General features: G+C 45.9%; 1 protein-coding gene across 1 annotated transcript; it reads right to left on the reverse strand.

The window, feature by feature from the left end:
* Nucleotides 1-4,136: 4,136 nt before the first annotated feature.
* On the reverse strand, nt 4,137-12,369 carry LOC146586899 (cathepsin E-like). The gene is made up of 9 exons (XM_085320572.1): nt 12,314-12,369; nt 11,972-12,149; nt 9,803-9,920; nt 8,868-8,986; nt 8,324-8,523; nt 7,029-7,151; nt 6,272-6,416; nt 4,634-4,732; nt 4,137-4,559 (listed from the first exon to the last, which is right to left on the reverse strand). The coding sequence occupies exons 1-9, from the start codon at nt 12,367-12,369 to the stop codon at nt 4,380-4,382; spliced, it is 1,218 nt and encodes a 405-aa protein (XP_085176698.1). The 3' UTR covers nt 4,137-4,379.
* Between the last annotated feature and the right edge of the window lie 3,110 nt (nt 12,370-15,479).

Here is a 15,479-nt window from a genome sequence, read left to right on the forward strand (position 1 = left end):
CTGCTCCTGGGGTGCCAAGCCACCTCCCAGTAGCAACTGGCCTTTCAACTGCCTCTCCTGCGAGAAGTCTCAAAGCACACCTCAAAAGCAGCAGTGGCTCTTTGTTTTTACTTGTCCCCTGTGTATACATGCACACAGTCAAGAGAGACATGCCACCACTTCCCCATCCAGCTGGACACTCTCCCTCTGGGCAGGCAATGGTGTCTGCAGTCATGGGGACAGGAAACAGCCAAAATGAGCTTCAGCCTGGACGCTTGAGGCAGGGTAGCTCAGGGCTGGGAAGAGCAGGGAGAGGGGGAGATATAGAAAATGATGGTGGCTGCAACAGCCAACAAGTGTTGTGTAGATTGCATGGGCAGCAGCTCTACACAGCTCTCCTGYGCAGATGGCCATGCTTCAGGCCACAAACCTCCACTAGAACAACTGGTAGCACCAGTGGCTACCCAGAGTTTTGCAGACACCCCAAAAGCTGAGAAGGAACTAAGGACCTGCCTGCTCCTGTGCCTCCTACCAGCAGCTTAGGWGAAGAGGCCTTGAAGTAGGCTATCATATAAAGCAAGACTCTGTCTCATCCTGATAAGCTTTGGAAAAAAGCAACTAGCCTCCYCACTTCCACCTCTTCCTGCTTTGTTTCCACTTGTGAACCTGCTCCTGTTGGTGTGCATTAGGCATGACCTGAGCAGTGCCACCATGTCAAATCCTTCAAGGATGTTATACAAAAGAAGACCAAAGGATGTGTGGTTCTGGATCCTCATCAGTTCAGGGAGCAGAGGACACTTAGACCAAGGAAGAACTGTTCAAACTCATATTAAGGGAGTTTCGGGTACATGGAGAAGCCAAATGCAGGTTTCCCAGGCACCTAGGAAGGTGGTACTCCATATAACAAGATGAGATGACTCTACTGTCAGAAAACAGCTAAGTAGCRAGGTTTGAATCACAGCTCGGGCATAAGGTGTTTTGATGTAACCTCACCCTTGCCATATTGGAACAAGTCCTCAAGCCATTCAAGCTGCTATGTTCAAGTGTCCCAACACAATAAGGACCCTGAAAAAGTGGTATTACAATTAAACAAACAGCATCATTTTCTAAATGGCCCTTACTAGGCAATAACCAAATTACAGTAGTATTTTCCAGCTTTTCAGTCTTCAGAGTCCTGGCCTTCTSACTTTGCCTGGGAACAGGAACTCTCTTGGCCTAAGGCAGTGCTGGAAACACATAGTTTACCATAGTATATCAGCAGAAAAAAAATACTGTTTTCCTCCAAGCATTCTTTATTTATTGTTTTAGCTGAAGCCAAATTTCCAGTTCAATTTTTTTTCAATGTAATTACATCTGTGACAGTCAAGGAACTCTGTTTACCAATATACGCAGCTTTAAAAAGTGGTGAGTTTTAAGATTAAGCGTTATATTTTAAGGATACTCAGACAGGTCCAGGCAAACTGCTAAATCTGAAGTTAAGGTGAGTGCTGCTGTCTATGGGAGCCTGAAGCTCTTGTTTGTAGAGCTTCATCAAAGATATAGCTGGTGTTTGACCACACTCTTCCCAGTCAAGCATGTATATTAAGGACTTTCAGTAGCTGTAGAGAAAACCTGGCTTCTTGCCTAGCTGAGAGGTTTTTCTCTCCGTACAGTACAAAAGCTGGAGGCGATGTCCTTCTCTATGTAAGGGGACTCAAGCCAGAAATAATAGRTGATTGTAACTAGAAATCTCCATTCTCCCTTTAGTCTAAAATCCTGGTGAATCTGCACTGCGGGTCTGGTCCCACCACATCTCTTCAGTCTCCTGCTTCCACGCTACTTCCACCAAGGCTTTAGATATTGGAGCAAAGTCTCATCCTCCCCACCCCAGAATWTTTTCCCCAGCATTGCCAAGCTAAAAGAAGTCTTCCTGCCTTCCTCATCACTCAGCTGCGCTCATCTCCAATCATCTTCTTCTCTGCCTGGCTGCTCTCTAGGATTCAGTGATGCTTTCCAACAGGCCATTACTCATCCCCTGAGCAATGATTTGTCTGCTTGACCTTATCTCTTGCTAACTCTGCTGACTCTCCCTGGACCAGCAACTGTGTTCGGTCTTACGTGGAGGGTAAGTGTAGTCACGCAGTAGCCGCTGGGTGGATAAACTTCAATTAAGTCTCACTGAGGTGTCTATTACATGCAGACATATGCTAAATTAGAAACAAAAAGTTCCACAGTGTCTTTTGCAATACACAGGTAGCACTCAAATGTAGCAGGCTAGTTCCAGGTTAGGTATAGTATTCTAGTCAGTACTTGTGAAGAAAACAGCGCTGGGACAGAGTTATCAGAAAAATTTCCTCTCCTCAGTTAGTCTGTTATCTCATTTTTGCAAACATCTGCAGGCTCTGATTTGTATGAAATTAGCTTTTGGGATTATGTGCTCTCTTAGGCACTTCCCTCAGTAAACTGTTTGCCTTAGCAYGGTAAATGGACTATTTTAGCAAACCCAAGAATTTATGATTCCTGTTCACTGATATAAACAATGTAGAACTATTGCATGAATAAAGTCATTTTGAAAAACACACTTGTCTTGACTAGTCTGAACTGTCAAGAAACACTTCTGCCAAAGGTTTGGCCTACCATGCAAGTCAACTTGATGTGTAACAGGAACAGAGAGACAGACCTACAGAAGCTGGCAAAGCTGGTAAGGACTGAGGAGAGAACAGGGTTAGGATTGACTAATATGTAAGAGTAACAGCTTGCTACCACCAAATTGTGTTAATCTTGAATGGGACGGGATGTATCAGAGTAAAGAGAGATCTAGTCCTTGCACTCTATGCCTAATTTTCCACATATTTCTTGGACAYGTTCCCATTCCACGCTAGAATTCATGGAGCTGAGATGACATTGTTCAAGCTACATGGACACGTCCCACCACCTTTAAAACCCTCAGTCACAAGTAATACATCATTAGGTCTGACTGCAGTGTCCTATTCAAGAAGTATATATATATTTTGGAAGTAATGGAAATGTTAGGTCAGCTGGATTATAGGAAAAGCAAAAATACCCAGTTGCTCTTAAATTAATGATATAGGTTTACAAATGTTTGTTTGTCTTGACTTAGGTCCAAACAAATGAAGTTGTCTGGACAAACAGGTTTGTTTAAGGTCACTGTATTCTTTAAGAATAAGAGTGACAAAGCAAGACAGGCCTGGAATAAATCGTAGCTTTGTATAGTTAAAACTTTTCTGTAAAAAGAGACAAATGGCAACAGAGCTGCTGCTGCTAGAGGTTGGTAGCCTTGACATCAACTGTGTGACACAATGTAGTTGCAAATACTGAGCCTGAAAGCATGCAGCAGAGCAAGAAAATATTTCATACTGGAAGGTAAGATAAAGAGATATCTGCACATAGACTTTCTCATTTCATTAAYACTTGCTAAGTCTTACAGCTGAAGCCTTAAAATCTGAGAGGCCCTGATTGCAGCTCTGCCAATCGACAGGTAACAGATGTTATATTTGGTGTGCGTTAAGCACATCGAGATACACCACAGCAGCAAGTCCCCAAGAGCTCGTTCGACGTACACAGCTTTCCTCAGCAAGGACATTTTTTGGAATTAGAGAGAGAAGAGCAGCCCAAATATGTCCCATCTCTCCCCTCCATATCCTAGAGCAAATGGGGATTTTTAATTGCTGTTTCACTTTCTGCCCTCTTCCTCTCCAGCCTTGGTCATGGGAGAAGCCGCAAGCGAAGGCAGGACGGGCCAAAGGGCAGAGGTGTTGGAGAGTGAAGGCAGCATCTGACTAAAGACCTAGACATTAGGCAGCAAGACACAAGAGAGAGAAAGTGTCAAGTGAGACTGAATCCATGGGAAAAGGCAGGTTGAAAAGGTGACATAAGGAGCAGGGAACTGTATGCGGGGAACGGCAGGGGAAAGCAAGCCCATAAAGAGAATTTATGCAGCACTAAGGAGACAAGCTTGGGCAAAATCCCAAAGAAAATGTTATACCATGGAAAACAGTCAGGAAAAGGAAGACAGCAGGAAATGAAATGGAAGTTGACAAGCAAGAAGAATAATAGATCCTGGGAGCAGATCAGGCTAGGATTAGTTCCACCCGTGTGTAACTGCTGTCACACCACCCATTAGCATTTTTAACCTTCTTTTGCAAATCTGAGYGGCGAGCTGTTTTCACTTCATCTAGAAAGCTGTGGCATTTACCAGTTATTCAGAAAAAATGTTTCTCAGTTGTAAACAGACAGAGGTTGAATAAAACTGTATAATTTGGAGCAAGGATCACCCCAAGCCCTTGAAACCTGGAGGGCTGTATTCAGGTCCAGGGTTTCAGTCAAAGCCCTTCCTCCTATGTATGTTGAAGATCACTACAGTAACACTCCGGTTAAGGCAGAAAAAATGCTGTTGGGACTCAGTGGTCATCTTTCCGATGAGCAGATTTTGCAAATCCCACTCTATCATTGCCACGGTCAAAAATGCAGTAAAATGCAGACATGAAGACGTCTCCCAAAATCCAGAGCGGGCCGGCACGGGTGGTGATATCCAGCGACTGAAAGCCGCTCAGGCAGAAGGTTTCGTCTTCGATGGACTCCTGCAAGGGAAATCACGTTTCCTCGTCATGGCCCGCAGCTCACGGCAGAGTGCTGCCGGGCCGCCCGTACGCACCTTTACCACGTAGTGCTCTGCCGTCAGCTTGTACTCGTGGTGTCCAATAGTGAAGCTGATGTGAGGCAAGCTGGAGAGTCTTCTGCAGTCTACGAGAAACTGTTTGCAAAGCATTGATTGATACATGCTCGCTTTGCTTTYAATTTAGAAAAAATACTCAAGAATTTTGCTGCGACTGACAGTGAATTAACTACCAAAACCAGTATGAGGCTGGCGCATGGCCCGGCGCTGCCCTCCCGTTCCCGCACAGGGTCGAACCATGCAGCCAGCCCACGCCGCCGGCACCAGAGACCCTAAGGAGCAGGGCCGACAAAAACCCTCACGAGCCCCAGAAGAGGCAAGGCGAGGGGCACCTTGAGCTGTGCACAGCTCGGATGCAACGCCAAGCTCCTGCGAAGGAGGTGTGAGCATGCTCTGCCCCCCAAAACCGCTCCGATGCTCCAGCTCAGAGCCCGTGATGTGAGGAATACCAAATTTTACAGTTTGCTCTGCCCTGGAGTGGAACTGGAAGAACAGAATAAGGCCGTTAATCTCTATAAATACTGCATTCGCTTACAGTAACAGAGATGTTCATTTCCTGGCCTCTCTATTTATTTCATGAAACAACTGGGATGTTAAATGGCACTGCAGAAGGCTTCAAGTCCCAGAGGGATCTTTGCGATAAACCGTAGTGCTTAAATTCACYGTTTTAGAGGCTTCCCGTAAGGAAGAGCCATCTTTTTTTGTTGTTAAATCTGCTTTATGAAAACATAGTCCTAAATGTTCTGCATGCCTACTAGGTGTCCTACCATCAGAGCAACAAAATAAACTAGGGGATATGGAGGGCAAGAGTAACAGAGCCACTAAAACACAAGCATAGGATGTGAGACGCTAGACGTAATTTCATTTACATAGTTAGTATGTCTAGGATAAATGAATTCTTGCTGGAAAGAGGTAGAAGTTCTGCCAAAATCACTGATGGATGCACAAGCAGGATACATCTGAGCCAATGTGCTCAGCCTGTCTGTGGTTGGTACAAAAACAGTGAGTGGGGTTTTTTTGCAGAAATTGAGATTCTCACTGAGTACTATTTGTTCAGCACTGTCTGAGCATATACTCCAAAGACCTGTTTCTTGTTTCATTTGCATTAATATAGCTACATTTGTAACACGGTTTATCGATGTTCCTTTGAGTGTATCATTACAATACAGGTTTGATTTCAAAACGTGCTCTCTGAGGTGCCTCTGAACATTAGGACGAAAGCCAAATTTAAGATTTAATTGCAAAAGAAGTCCAAAGTCTCGTGGGTTACACAGGTGCCACTCCAGGTTTCCCTCTTACAAAAGGAGGCAGCTTTARAACTGCACTTTCTCTCTGATCTTTGCCCAGCACCACTTAAAAATGCCCCCTCTTAATTTTCATCAAAATGCAGTTTTGCATTTCCTTAAGCAGATGCTCCCGTCATTTCCTTCATCACCATGAGCACTGAAGAGGATGTGGACACCTGGGAGGTGGCAGCCCCGCTCCATATTCACTGCTTTCTCTGAGACCTTTCCTGAGCCCTTATTTTGGCTATTTTCTCCCTTTCCTCCACCAATAAGCTCTGTGCCTCAAAGAGTTTCCCTCCGCCCGGCTGTTTGCTGGCCGCGTTGTTTTTACCTCTCCGGTCTGCGACGGAGTTGCCCCAATATACTCCTGCAGCCGCCGGATTTGCGAAGAGGGGCCAGTGATAAGAGAAGTGCCCGAATCCACGATGGCTTCACAACCATGGGAGCAAAATGCCACCTGGCCCTGGATCTTTATACTGCAAGTGAAGAGGAAAAAAAAAAAACACTCTTAAGCTGTGACAGAAACAACACATTACTGCTAGCTAGAGCACCAAGCGAGGCTTTCCCAGTACTGAAAGACTAGGATATCTTTAAAAGACATGAAAGTAGTAAAAGAAATCAGCGTTAGGAAGACTTCTCCTTTATGGACCCATTTTTCTGTCTTAGGACTCCTATAGCGCTGATCATTTGCTGTCTGCTGASGGACCTGTCCTCACCCACCAGGTCTGTGTCCTCATCCTTGCACGTAGGAGGAACAGGAGCTAAGGGACCCCAGCTATTTCAACCAGGGTTTAAARGAAGGATTGCAGCAGCAGCTGGAGCTGGATTCGGTTCTTTGGTGCCTCAACCCCTTATCTGAATAATCCCCCAAGAGCCAACTCAACCACTAGTGGGTCCTGTTGTAACATAGGGAAACACCCTACAGAAGGGACTTCTCAGCCCCATTGCAGGAAGCTCCGTCTTTGGGAGGAGCAGAGGCAAAACAYCGCACCGAGGGAGGCCTTCTGCAAGCGCGGGCTGAGGCTTTTCTTTCTCAACGGGTTTTACGGGGAGAGGTGGATCTCGGCGGGCACTGCCTGCGTGCATACTTGCTAAGATGTATCTGCCAGTAGCTTTTCTCGGTGACTGGGACCCAGTGAATGGAGCCTTTGTAGCGGGAATGGTCTATGCCCCCCAGGATTAACTCACCGCCGTTCTCAGTGTCTTCTCCTCTAAAAACAGAGCACAAGTTAACAGAGAGGTAAGGGTGTGCTAACATGTGAGATGATTACATTTTAAAAAGCAAAAGACGAACYGTGGCCCTTTCTAAATTCATGTGTGAGTGGCTGAAATTGATTATTTTTAAACTATAACTGAGTTTGTCCCCATTCAGAGCATCCAAACAACCCCGGAGAAGCTTTCCRAAGGTTGCTGAGGACTAAAGCTGGACATCAGGAGCGGCTGAGCCAGCTGCTGGTCTCACMTCCAAATAAACACTACACAAATCTGCGGAGTTACTGCAAGGTTTAGGCAAGGGAACAAAAAACTCTCTTCTGAAATGTGGCCACTGGGGTGTAGCAATGCATTTCTGTTCTTCTCCACTCACYGAAAGAAAATCACTGGCAACTCAATACACTTTAAGTCTGAGTTGGGAGCTTTTATTTATGTTCTTTTTTTTTTTAATGACAACCTCTAGCAAGAACAGCCATTTGTTCAAAGACATTGACAGTTTCCTCCAACACATTTTTTCCTTTTCACTTCATTTTTTTTCAGTCATAAGGTGAAAAAAGGAAAAAAATGGGAAGGAATCCACCAGCCTCCAAAATCAAATTATTTTTTACCAATTTCCAACAGAGATAGAAGTTTTAAGAGAGGGGTCTCTTTTTCTTTTCTTTTTTTCCTTTAATATTTATATTTAAATATATAGCCCATCCATTCCGGATATATATAAACTATATAAATATAAATATTATATAAATGTAAWTACCATATAAATATAAGTACCATAAGTACTATATATATAGTATATATAATATACTATATATATGGCATATATATAGCATATATGATACAGTTATGTAAATATATAGAAAATATAAACTATATGTATATTTATATAGATACAAATTTATAATACAAACTTTATAAATCTGAACTTTTCTTTCTTTTTTAGTTCTTTGTGTTAATTTCATATAGTATAGTGCAGAGAGAGAGAGCTGAAACAAAACTTATTTTAAAGACAGATTTGGTTTGCATTGCTTCCCTGCTGATCTCTCTTTCTAGACACGCTCCAGAAAATTGCTTTCCCAGGTGGAAGATTTATACAGATGCAGAGCTGTCTTGACCTGCAGTTCAAATGTATTTGCTTCTTTTTTTGACACCACTGCTTTTTTGACATACYGACCTTTTCAGATAGAAGGAGAAGACGGGCTTCTCCACCAGCTGCTGGTTCATGATGCTGTCGAACACGGGCAGAGCGTTGCCCACTGCCAGGGAAGGGTAGCCCAACCCCAGCACCCCGTCAAAGTGGGCCAGGGCAAACGTCACTCCTGGCTCGAACACGGACTCGCCAAAGTCCTGCCCCTTGATGGAAATGTTACTGATCTGTTCAGCACCAAAACAAAAAACAAAAAAACAAAAAACAACACAAATTCAGTATTGATTAGAAGAAATGAGCCGTGTTTCAGATTCATGTCGACTCATTCAGTTCATTAAATGTAAACGGGTTCCTGCAAATCGGGGCTCTCCCGCRGTCGGAGAGGGGCTGCTGCGGAGCGGCAGCAAGCAACGCTCGTGACCCACGTCCCCCCACGGCAGGAGAAATGACCTCCCTCCCCGCGCAGAGCAGGGCCCAAACCAGGCGAGGTTGGCTAGGATGAAGCCCGAATCTGATCGGCCTTGAAAGCTGCTGGCCTGCAGGCTGGTACCCGTTTCAGGTAGACACTCACCTGGAGGGTGTCTTTGCCTGCAATGCCCAAAAGCTGGCCTGTGCCATACTGCAAGGAAAAGGCTTCTCCTCCGTGCTCGTACGAATCCGACAGGAAGGACTTGAATCTCTGGTGCACTCCTACGCAGAGCAAAGCCAATGGGACCTGTGCGCCGAGGGACGGTCCTGGGAAACTCGCCCCCCTCCCCAGCACGGGACCGGCCCGAGCACCACTAARGCAGATTTTGCTTCTCTTACGAATAACGTGGCGATGGAGGCTGCCCATCACAGCCTGCAGGCACCAGCGCCCTTCTGCTCTCAGAGTACCTCCGGGGGTGTTTTTAGTTTTAAATGCAAACAAGAAACCAAAACAAAAATCAAAATTTCCACAGCTTTTTGTGGCTGTTCCCCATTTCTTTTCCTGCTTTTCTCATCAGCCACCTCCGGGTGCAGAAGGCCCTTGGGCAGCTGCTGCTGGCGTCTCTGGTGGGGCACGGGATGGCAGCRTGAGAGCCAGCATGCGGGGAGCTCCGCATCCTCCCCTTCCGCCTCCTGACAATTTCACAGGGCAGCATCCGGCCTTTGACTGGACCTGAGGAGCCTTCTTGCTCAGAGGGCCTCAGCAGAAAAAAAGGAGGAACCTCCTGTTAGGCCTACACCTACCTGAAGATGCAGGCTATGGCCTTCCCAGAGGGGTGCACCAAATTACGGCAAATATTTTACAGGGAAAATTGCAGCCATCTGGCTGCAATACACCAGTCCAGCATTTTGCATCTTCATGGACCAGAAGGAAGGTGCAAAAGACCTGGGAGCATGATGGGGTCTTGGGGTTGGGACACAACACCGTTCCTCGCAAGGTACCGCCGCCGCCACCRCCACCAGGGAGCTCCTTCAGGAAGGAGAAAGGGCCACCTCACCCCCGACACGGACAGCGCGAGGGACCGTGACATTTCTTACTGCACGCTTCGCTGATGCAATAAGCTGAGGGGACCCAAAAGTTAGATGATCCTGTGTCAAACACCACGGTGAACTTCTGAGGTGGTGTGCCGACGCTCACGACCCCGTAGTACTGAGCCTGGGGGAGGGAAAATCCGGTTGGGTTAGTGCTACCTCAGGGTAAGTTAATCCCAAGAAAAAGGCAGGAATTTGAGGCGTAATGTAACGTGATCTCAAGGTTTTCAGTGCAATTTGGTTTAAACACAAATGAACCCTGGCTCTACTGGGAAAGGAGTTATTTCTGGCTCCATGGGTGACKGCTGGCAGCAGCTTTCACGCCAGCTGTGTGGAGCCTGCTGCAGTGTTTTAAGCACACGTTCAACGCTGCTCCCAGTGAAGCCAATGAGCTGCCGTCCATTGACTCCCAGGGAAGCAAGGCCACCCCAAAAGCAAAGCGCCCACCTGGCACATGGTCTCTTAGGTAGTTCCCTATCGCTATCAGTATGAAATCAGTGACGCAAAGCCAGCAAGACCCAGCTCTGCCAATGGCCGAGGGCACAGCCAGCCTGACCATGCCGCCACCGCTGCCACCGCCGCGCCGGGGGGCCCTGCTTTTCCCTTTGGATGCATGGTAATTAGTCCTTACGAGCGATTTAAAATGAGTTCCAGCTTCACCAGCTGTATCAGAGGCACTGAACAAAGTTTATCAAGTGGATAAAGAAGCCACTGAATGTCCTTGGATACGGACAGAGGATACGGGCAATCTGCAAACACGTGAGCTCTGAAGTGAAGGGTTTATCAGCAGCCAGAACGCAAGTGCCTAAGTGCCCCTATCTGGCCAAGAAAGAGCACTTGGGCGTTCAGAGACCTATTTTTAGGAGGAGGCATCTCTGGAATTCAAACGCAGATAGAAAAGTAATATCCAGTGCCAAGTCTTTTGTAGCATCGCAAATACTTGACCATGTAGCCTCAAGTGCATACTTGTCACAATTAACGGAGTATGGTTTCTGGCCCCCRAGTTTACATGCTACGTGAGATAGTCACTAAAAACAAGTAAGTGTGCCGTGTAACAGCATACCCAGCTACACGACAGGATTTTATTAGATGTTGCATTAAATGAATCTCTATTGCTTAATCTCAGAAGTGAGGCAGCTCTACATCATGGCCCAAAAACCCAAATSAAACATAAACATGCCGCACTGAAACCCCCAGTTGCTGGTGGTTGCTGGATATGCTGGGGAAGTGTTTTCTGTTTTGCTATTTTGATATTTATGTTCTTTTGAAAAGCTTTAGAGATGGTTGCCACTTTTCAGTCTCTTTTGTCCTGCTTCATGCACATCTCTAGCTCATCTTCACACAGTTCTTCACGGCCCCCAGGTGTCAGAAAGCCCTYGCTGAATTAATCTGCCTTTTCTTTCCCTTCCCTAGTCAAATGCAGCCTCCACAGAAATTTCTGTAACTTAGCTTTCCTTTAGATAAACACAGCAACAGTATCAAATAAAAGAGAAAATGGACCAACAAAAATGCTAATACCAGGCAAAACAGTTTACAAAAGTGGCTGATCTAGCAGCTAAGCCCTGTCTGAGATCAGCCGAACTTGTATCTTTTCTTTCATCAGCTTGAGTGGTAAATTCACCCAGGTTAATGTTTGACCTGTCTTCATCAAAGACCCTTTAAACTCAAAAGATAAAAGCAGAAAAATAAAACCACTACTTGGGTCTTTAATACCACTGATTCACGACTCTCCATGATTGGATAGATAWATGAGATGCAGGGTTTTTTAAACAGCATGTAAACACCCAAGTTTCTGACAGATCGCATGCAGCTAAATTAACTAATCAGACTTTGCTGTTCAAAATCCAGTTGCAAACCAAGATGGATGTGGGCAGACCTTCCACACTTGTTTGGAGACTCAGCAAACTCCAGCACTGCTTTGTACAAAAATTACACTTGTCTCAGGCGTGCCATGGCCAGATACCTCAGGCTTCTGCCTGTCCTAACCTCGGTCTGTACCTGTTCTGTTCTGCAGGCAGGTCACTGCATTGCTGGTCACGCAGTCCTCACGGTGTAGAGCAACAAGCAGTCATCTCACTTGCTATAATTTCACTGAGAGACCAGATTTCAGATGTGCTGGGGGCAAAAAAATCAGCCTTCAACAGAAGAAAGGGTCCTTACGGTRACGTTACTTACGTTCATGTAATCATACAGCCTTTCGGAAGTGGATCCCACGGATAAGGCGATATCTGCAGGGAAGCAATGCAGGTACCTCCGAGCAAAAATGTCGGGGTGGTGATTTCTCCAGAACTCCTCTAATTCTCCCTTTTCTTTCAGCTGTTTCTTGATAGATTTAAACCGAACGAGAGGGATTCTAGGCGAAAGAAATCAATGCCCAAAGTGTTAGCTGGAGTCTAGACAACTCAAACACCTTTTTTTTTTTTTTTTTGCTTTACTTCTTTCTCAACGCCGCTGGCCGAGGTGGTTGCGGGAGGCCAGCCGAGGCGCAGCCCCGTGCTGCCGCGCGTCCCCTCTTACCGTTCCAAGGCCACGGAGAGCGGGAGGCAAACCACCGCCAACAGGAGCGCCCGCATGGCTGCCGGCTGTTTCGGAGTCTAATGACACTCGTTGACTCTAAAGTCTCTTTTTTATACCCCACTGGCAGCAGAAGGCTMCCAGCCAGGTCAATCTATCACCCGAGGTCAAAGCTTTGGCAGAAAACTCATTAATGTGTTCTCAGAGTAACCGCTTGACTGTGTAAATATTGGTGCCCGGTGAAAATACTAAGGCACAGATAACCAGGGCACGGTCTAGACCAAAAATAAGCTTTACTAACAAGCGTTAATATCTTTGATGAGATATGGGGCCAGCTTGGCATCTGCTAGCACGGGAAAGGKAAGGCAGGCCGAGGAATTGCCTGGTTCCCTCCGCACAAGCGGCTTTTCGTGCTCCCTTCAGTGACGAGTATCCCAGAGGTGTCCRAGGCAGAGAAGGAGGACACAAGATAGAGCTGGTTTGCTTCTACCTGGAGCCATTCTGGTGGTCCCAGRCCTTCACTGGCATTGGGGCACGCCATCCCCTTACGGCTGAAGACAAATCCCCGAGGTCTGCGAGAGCTCCAGTCCAAGMGGAAACGTGGTTGCCACCCGAAGCAGTGGATCTCGAGAGCTAAGCAGCTGACGGCCCRCAGCCCGGGGTCCTAGTGAGCCGGTGGGTTCCTCCTCTCGCACAGCTGCTGAGGCCATTTCCAACGGAAGGGGCATTGCGTGCCTTTCAGGGAGACGTCTGGGTCTCTCGCCCAGATCTGTTTGCTCGCGAGTTCCCTGAGGTTTGCAGTTCCCACCCCGACCTGGCATCTGGGTTTGAGTCAAGCCGGCAGGAAAATAAGGGCGTCAGAAAGAGGCTCTGTCCAGACAGAGGCCACAAACCCCCGTTAGATGCCTGTRAGGAAGCTGAGCACCGAGTCTGTGGTTTACTTAGGAGATTTGCTGAGTCTTTCCTCTGTAAGAGAAAGTGTGAGCAATTATATGCTGCAGAATGGAAAACATTAGGGCTGAATTTCAATAATGAGCCATTTTTGTTCAAAAGACTATGTTGGAAAGCCGGGAAAAGAGCAAGGACGATTTTCTCTATGTTCCCCTGCAGTTCAACACTTGGTTAAAAATAGACTGCTCGCAACATGAAAGTGAACTGGAAACAAATAATCCACCTTCAGAGAGAGGTAAAATGTATGAAATTGCATAACAAAGAATGAATACCTAGAAGATGCAAAGGAGTCATCACTTGCTCTAGCAGKAAAGCTCCAGAAAACAACAGAAATGAGCAGGCGTATGGTATTTGTGAGAGCAGCAGAGGTCTAAATAACAGCTAGAGATTTTTAATATATGCAAACCAAATTACTTTCAGTACATAGTAAAGACAGTTTAAAAATTATTCCTCTAAGCCTCATCCCTTAGTATGTCACGCTGATTAAAAAGAGGCATGAGAGAAGTATCTTATTTAAAGCTCTCTTCATTAGACCCTTGGATTTTGGAACATATGTTTTGCTTTTTCAAACTTACCTCYRAAATTGTGAGGGCTGGAAAAGCTGTTCCCAGCAAAGGCTGAGAGTCTGGTGCAGGAACCTGGCTGCAGTCTTGGATCTAAGAAAGCACCAGGTTGTACAGCCTTATCACTGCGTTAGCTTTTGTTTCAAGAAACAATTTCTAAAATGCAGGAATAACAATGCATAGCTTTTAATACTGACTTACATTTTCTTGTGATTCTGTTTAGAAGTGTCTCACTTTGAGGAACACTCACTGTTTCTTCTAGACTCAGAAGTTACATGCAAGCTGGCAGTGAGGAAGTTAGTTTTCTGTCCAGCCACCAYGCTCGAGAGCTGTGCCCTGGAAATGAGGCCCAGACTAACTCCAAAGATGAGGCTAGCTGGTAAAGATTTGAGCAGGGGAATAGATTTGGAGGATTTCAGAAAACACAGACTTGGCCTGGGAAGCCTAATCGAACCCTTCTGCATGAAGCAGAGCAGATGCCCTCTGCTACAGCAATGTCGCTTTGACAGGAGCAAGACAACAGCTTGAGCTCTTTTATCTCCTGAACTTTTCTTCAAATGCCACAAATGCTTCTGGGGACTYGTATTGTAGGGCATCCGGGATAACTCTGAAGACATGGAGCGATTTTCAAAATACTGCACTGGGTCTACAGAAGGGGCTGCTTTTGCCTTATGTCCTCCACTGAGACACTAATTCTCAGAAGGATTGAGACGGTTCATTTTATTGCAGATGGAGCCCTTAGTATCCCGCCAGCATGAAGGTTATTTTTTTCCCGAATACTGTGAAAACACAGTGTGCTCCAAACACACTTTCATTTAGCCAACAGGGGTACAAAATGCAACAGCAAAAGGTCATTGTGACTTTTTTTGATAAGCTGGAATAATGATTAAACTACAATGCAGAGGGTCTCTAAGAATTTATCTGAAGTGTAAAAGTTTCACTAATCAGCAGGCTGTCTGTCTCAGGGGCATGTTTTTGTCCTGGATGTACATTCTTCCGCTCAGTCGTTATTATTTATGCCAAACGCATTTGCATTTTTATGCCCCTCGTGCACAGCGTCTTTGTAGGGCAGGCAACCTTGCTTTAAAGGGTGCCACAGCTTCTCAGAAATGGCAACAAATACAAAAGCCTGCCCACAGGCACATAAGAACATTTTCTTAAAAGTCAGAACGTATTCCAGGGTAGGTAACTATTACAAAATCCAGAAATAACATGTTCCCTACAGTATTCCAGTGCTTAAAAAGTGGCTACTCTGCAAAGCTTGTTCCCTGCAAACTGACTCTTACTGYTGGCACGCTGTATATATGGTACATCCACAGTCGCTCCTCCACAGCAAGGCCACAGCCAGCTAGGATGTAACTTTGTCCACCAGGCTTGATATTTCTGCCTAGCTTTTCAGTCCAAAACTTATTTATTTTGTGGCACTCAGGTTGCAGCACTCGCTGGTCTCCGTCCAGCTGCAGTGCTGGCCCCTAGCTGCCCTTCTCCTTCTTCCCTAAACACCTCCATACATTTCCTGTCAGCACTTCTACATGGCACAGCTACTCATCTCATGGGGAAAAGATGAGGAAACATCCTCCAGCCAATACTCAATTTTTAGTTAAGAGCTGCTATACATTTAAAAGCCAGTGATAGTACTAGAGCTYCGTGTTGTC

This window comes from Rhea americana, unplaced genomic scaffold, assembly GCF_003343005.1.
Source record: "Rhea americana isolate MKP2758 unplaced genomic scaffold, rheAme1 scaffold_64, whole genome shotgun sequence".
Classification (NCBI taxonomy): Eukaryota; Metazoa; Chordata; class Aves; order Rheiformes; family Rheidae; genus Rhea; species Rhea americana.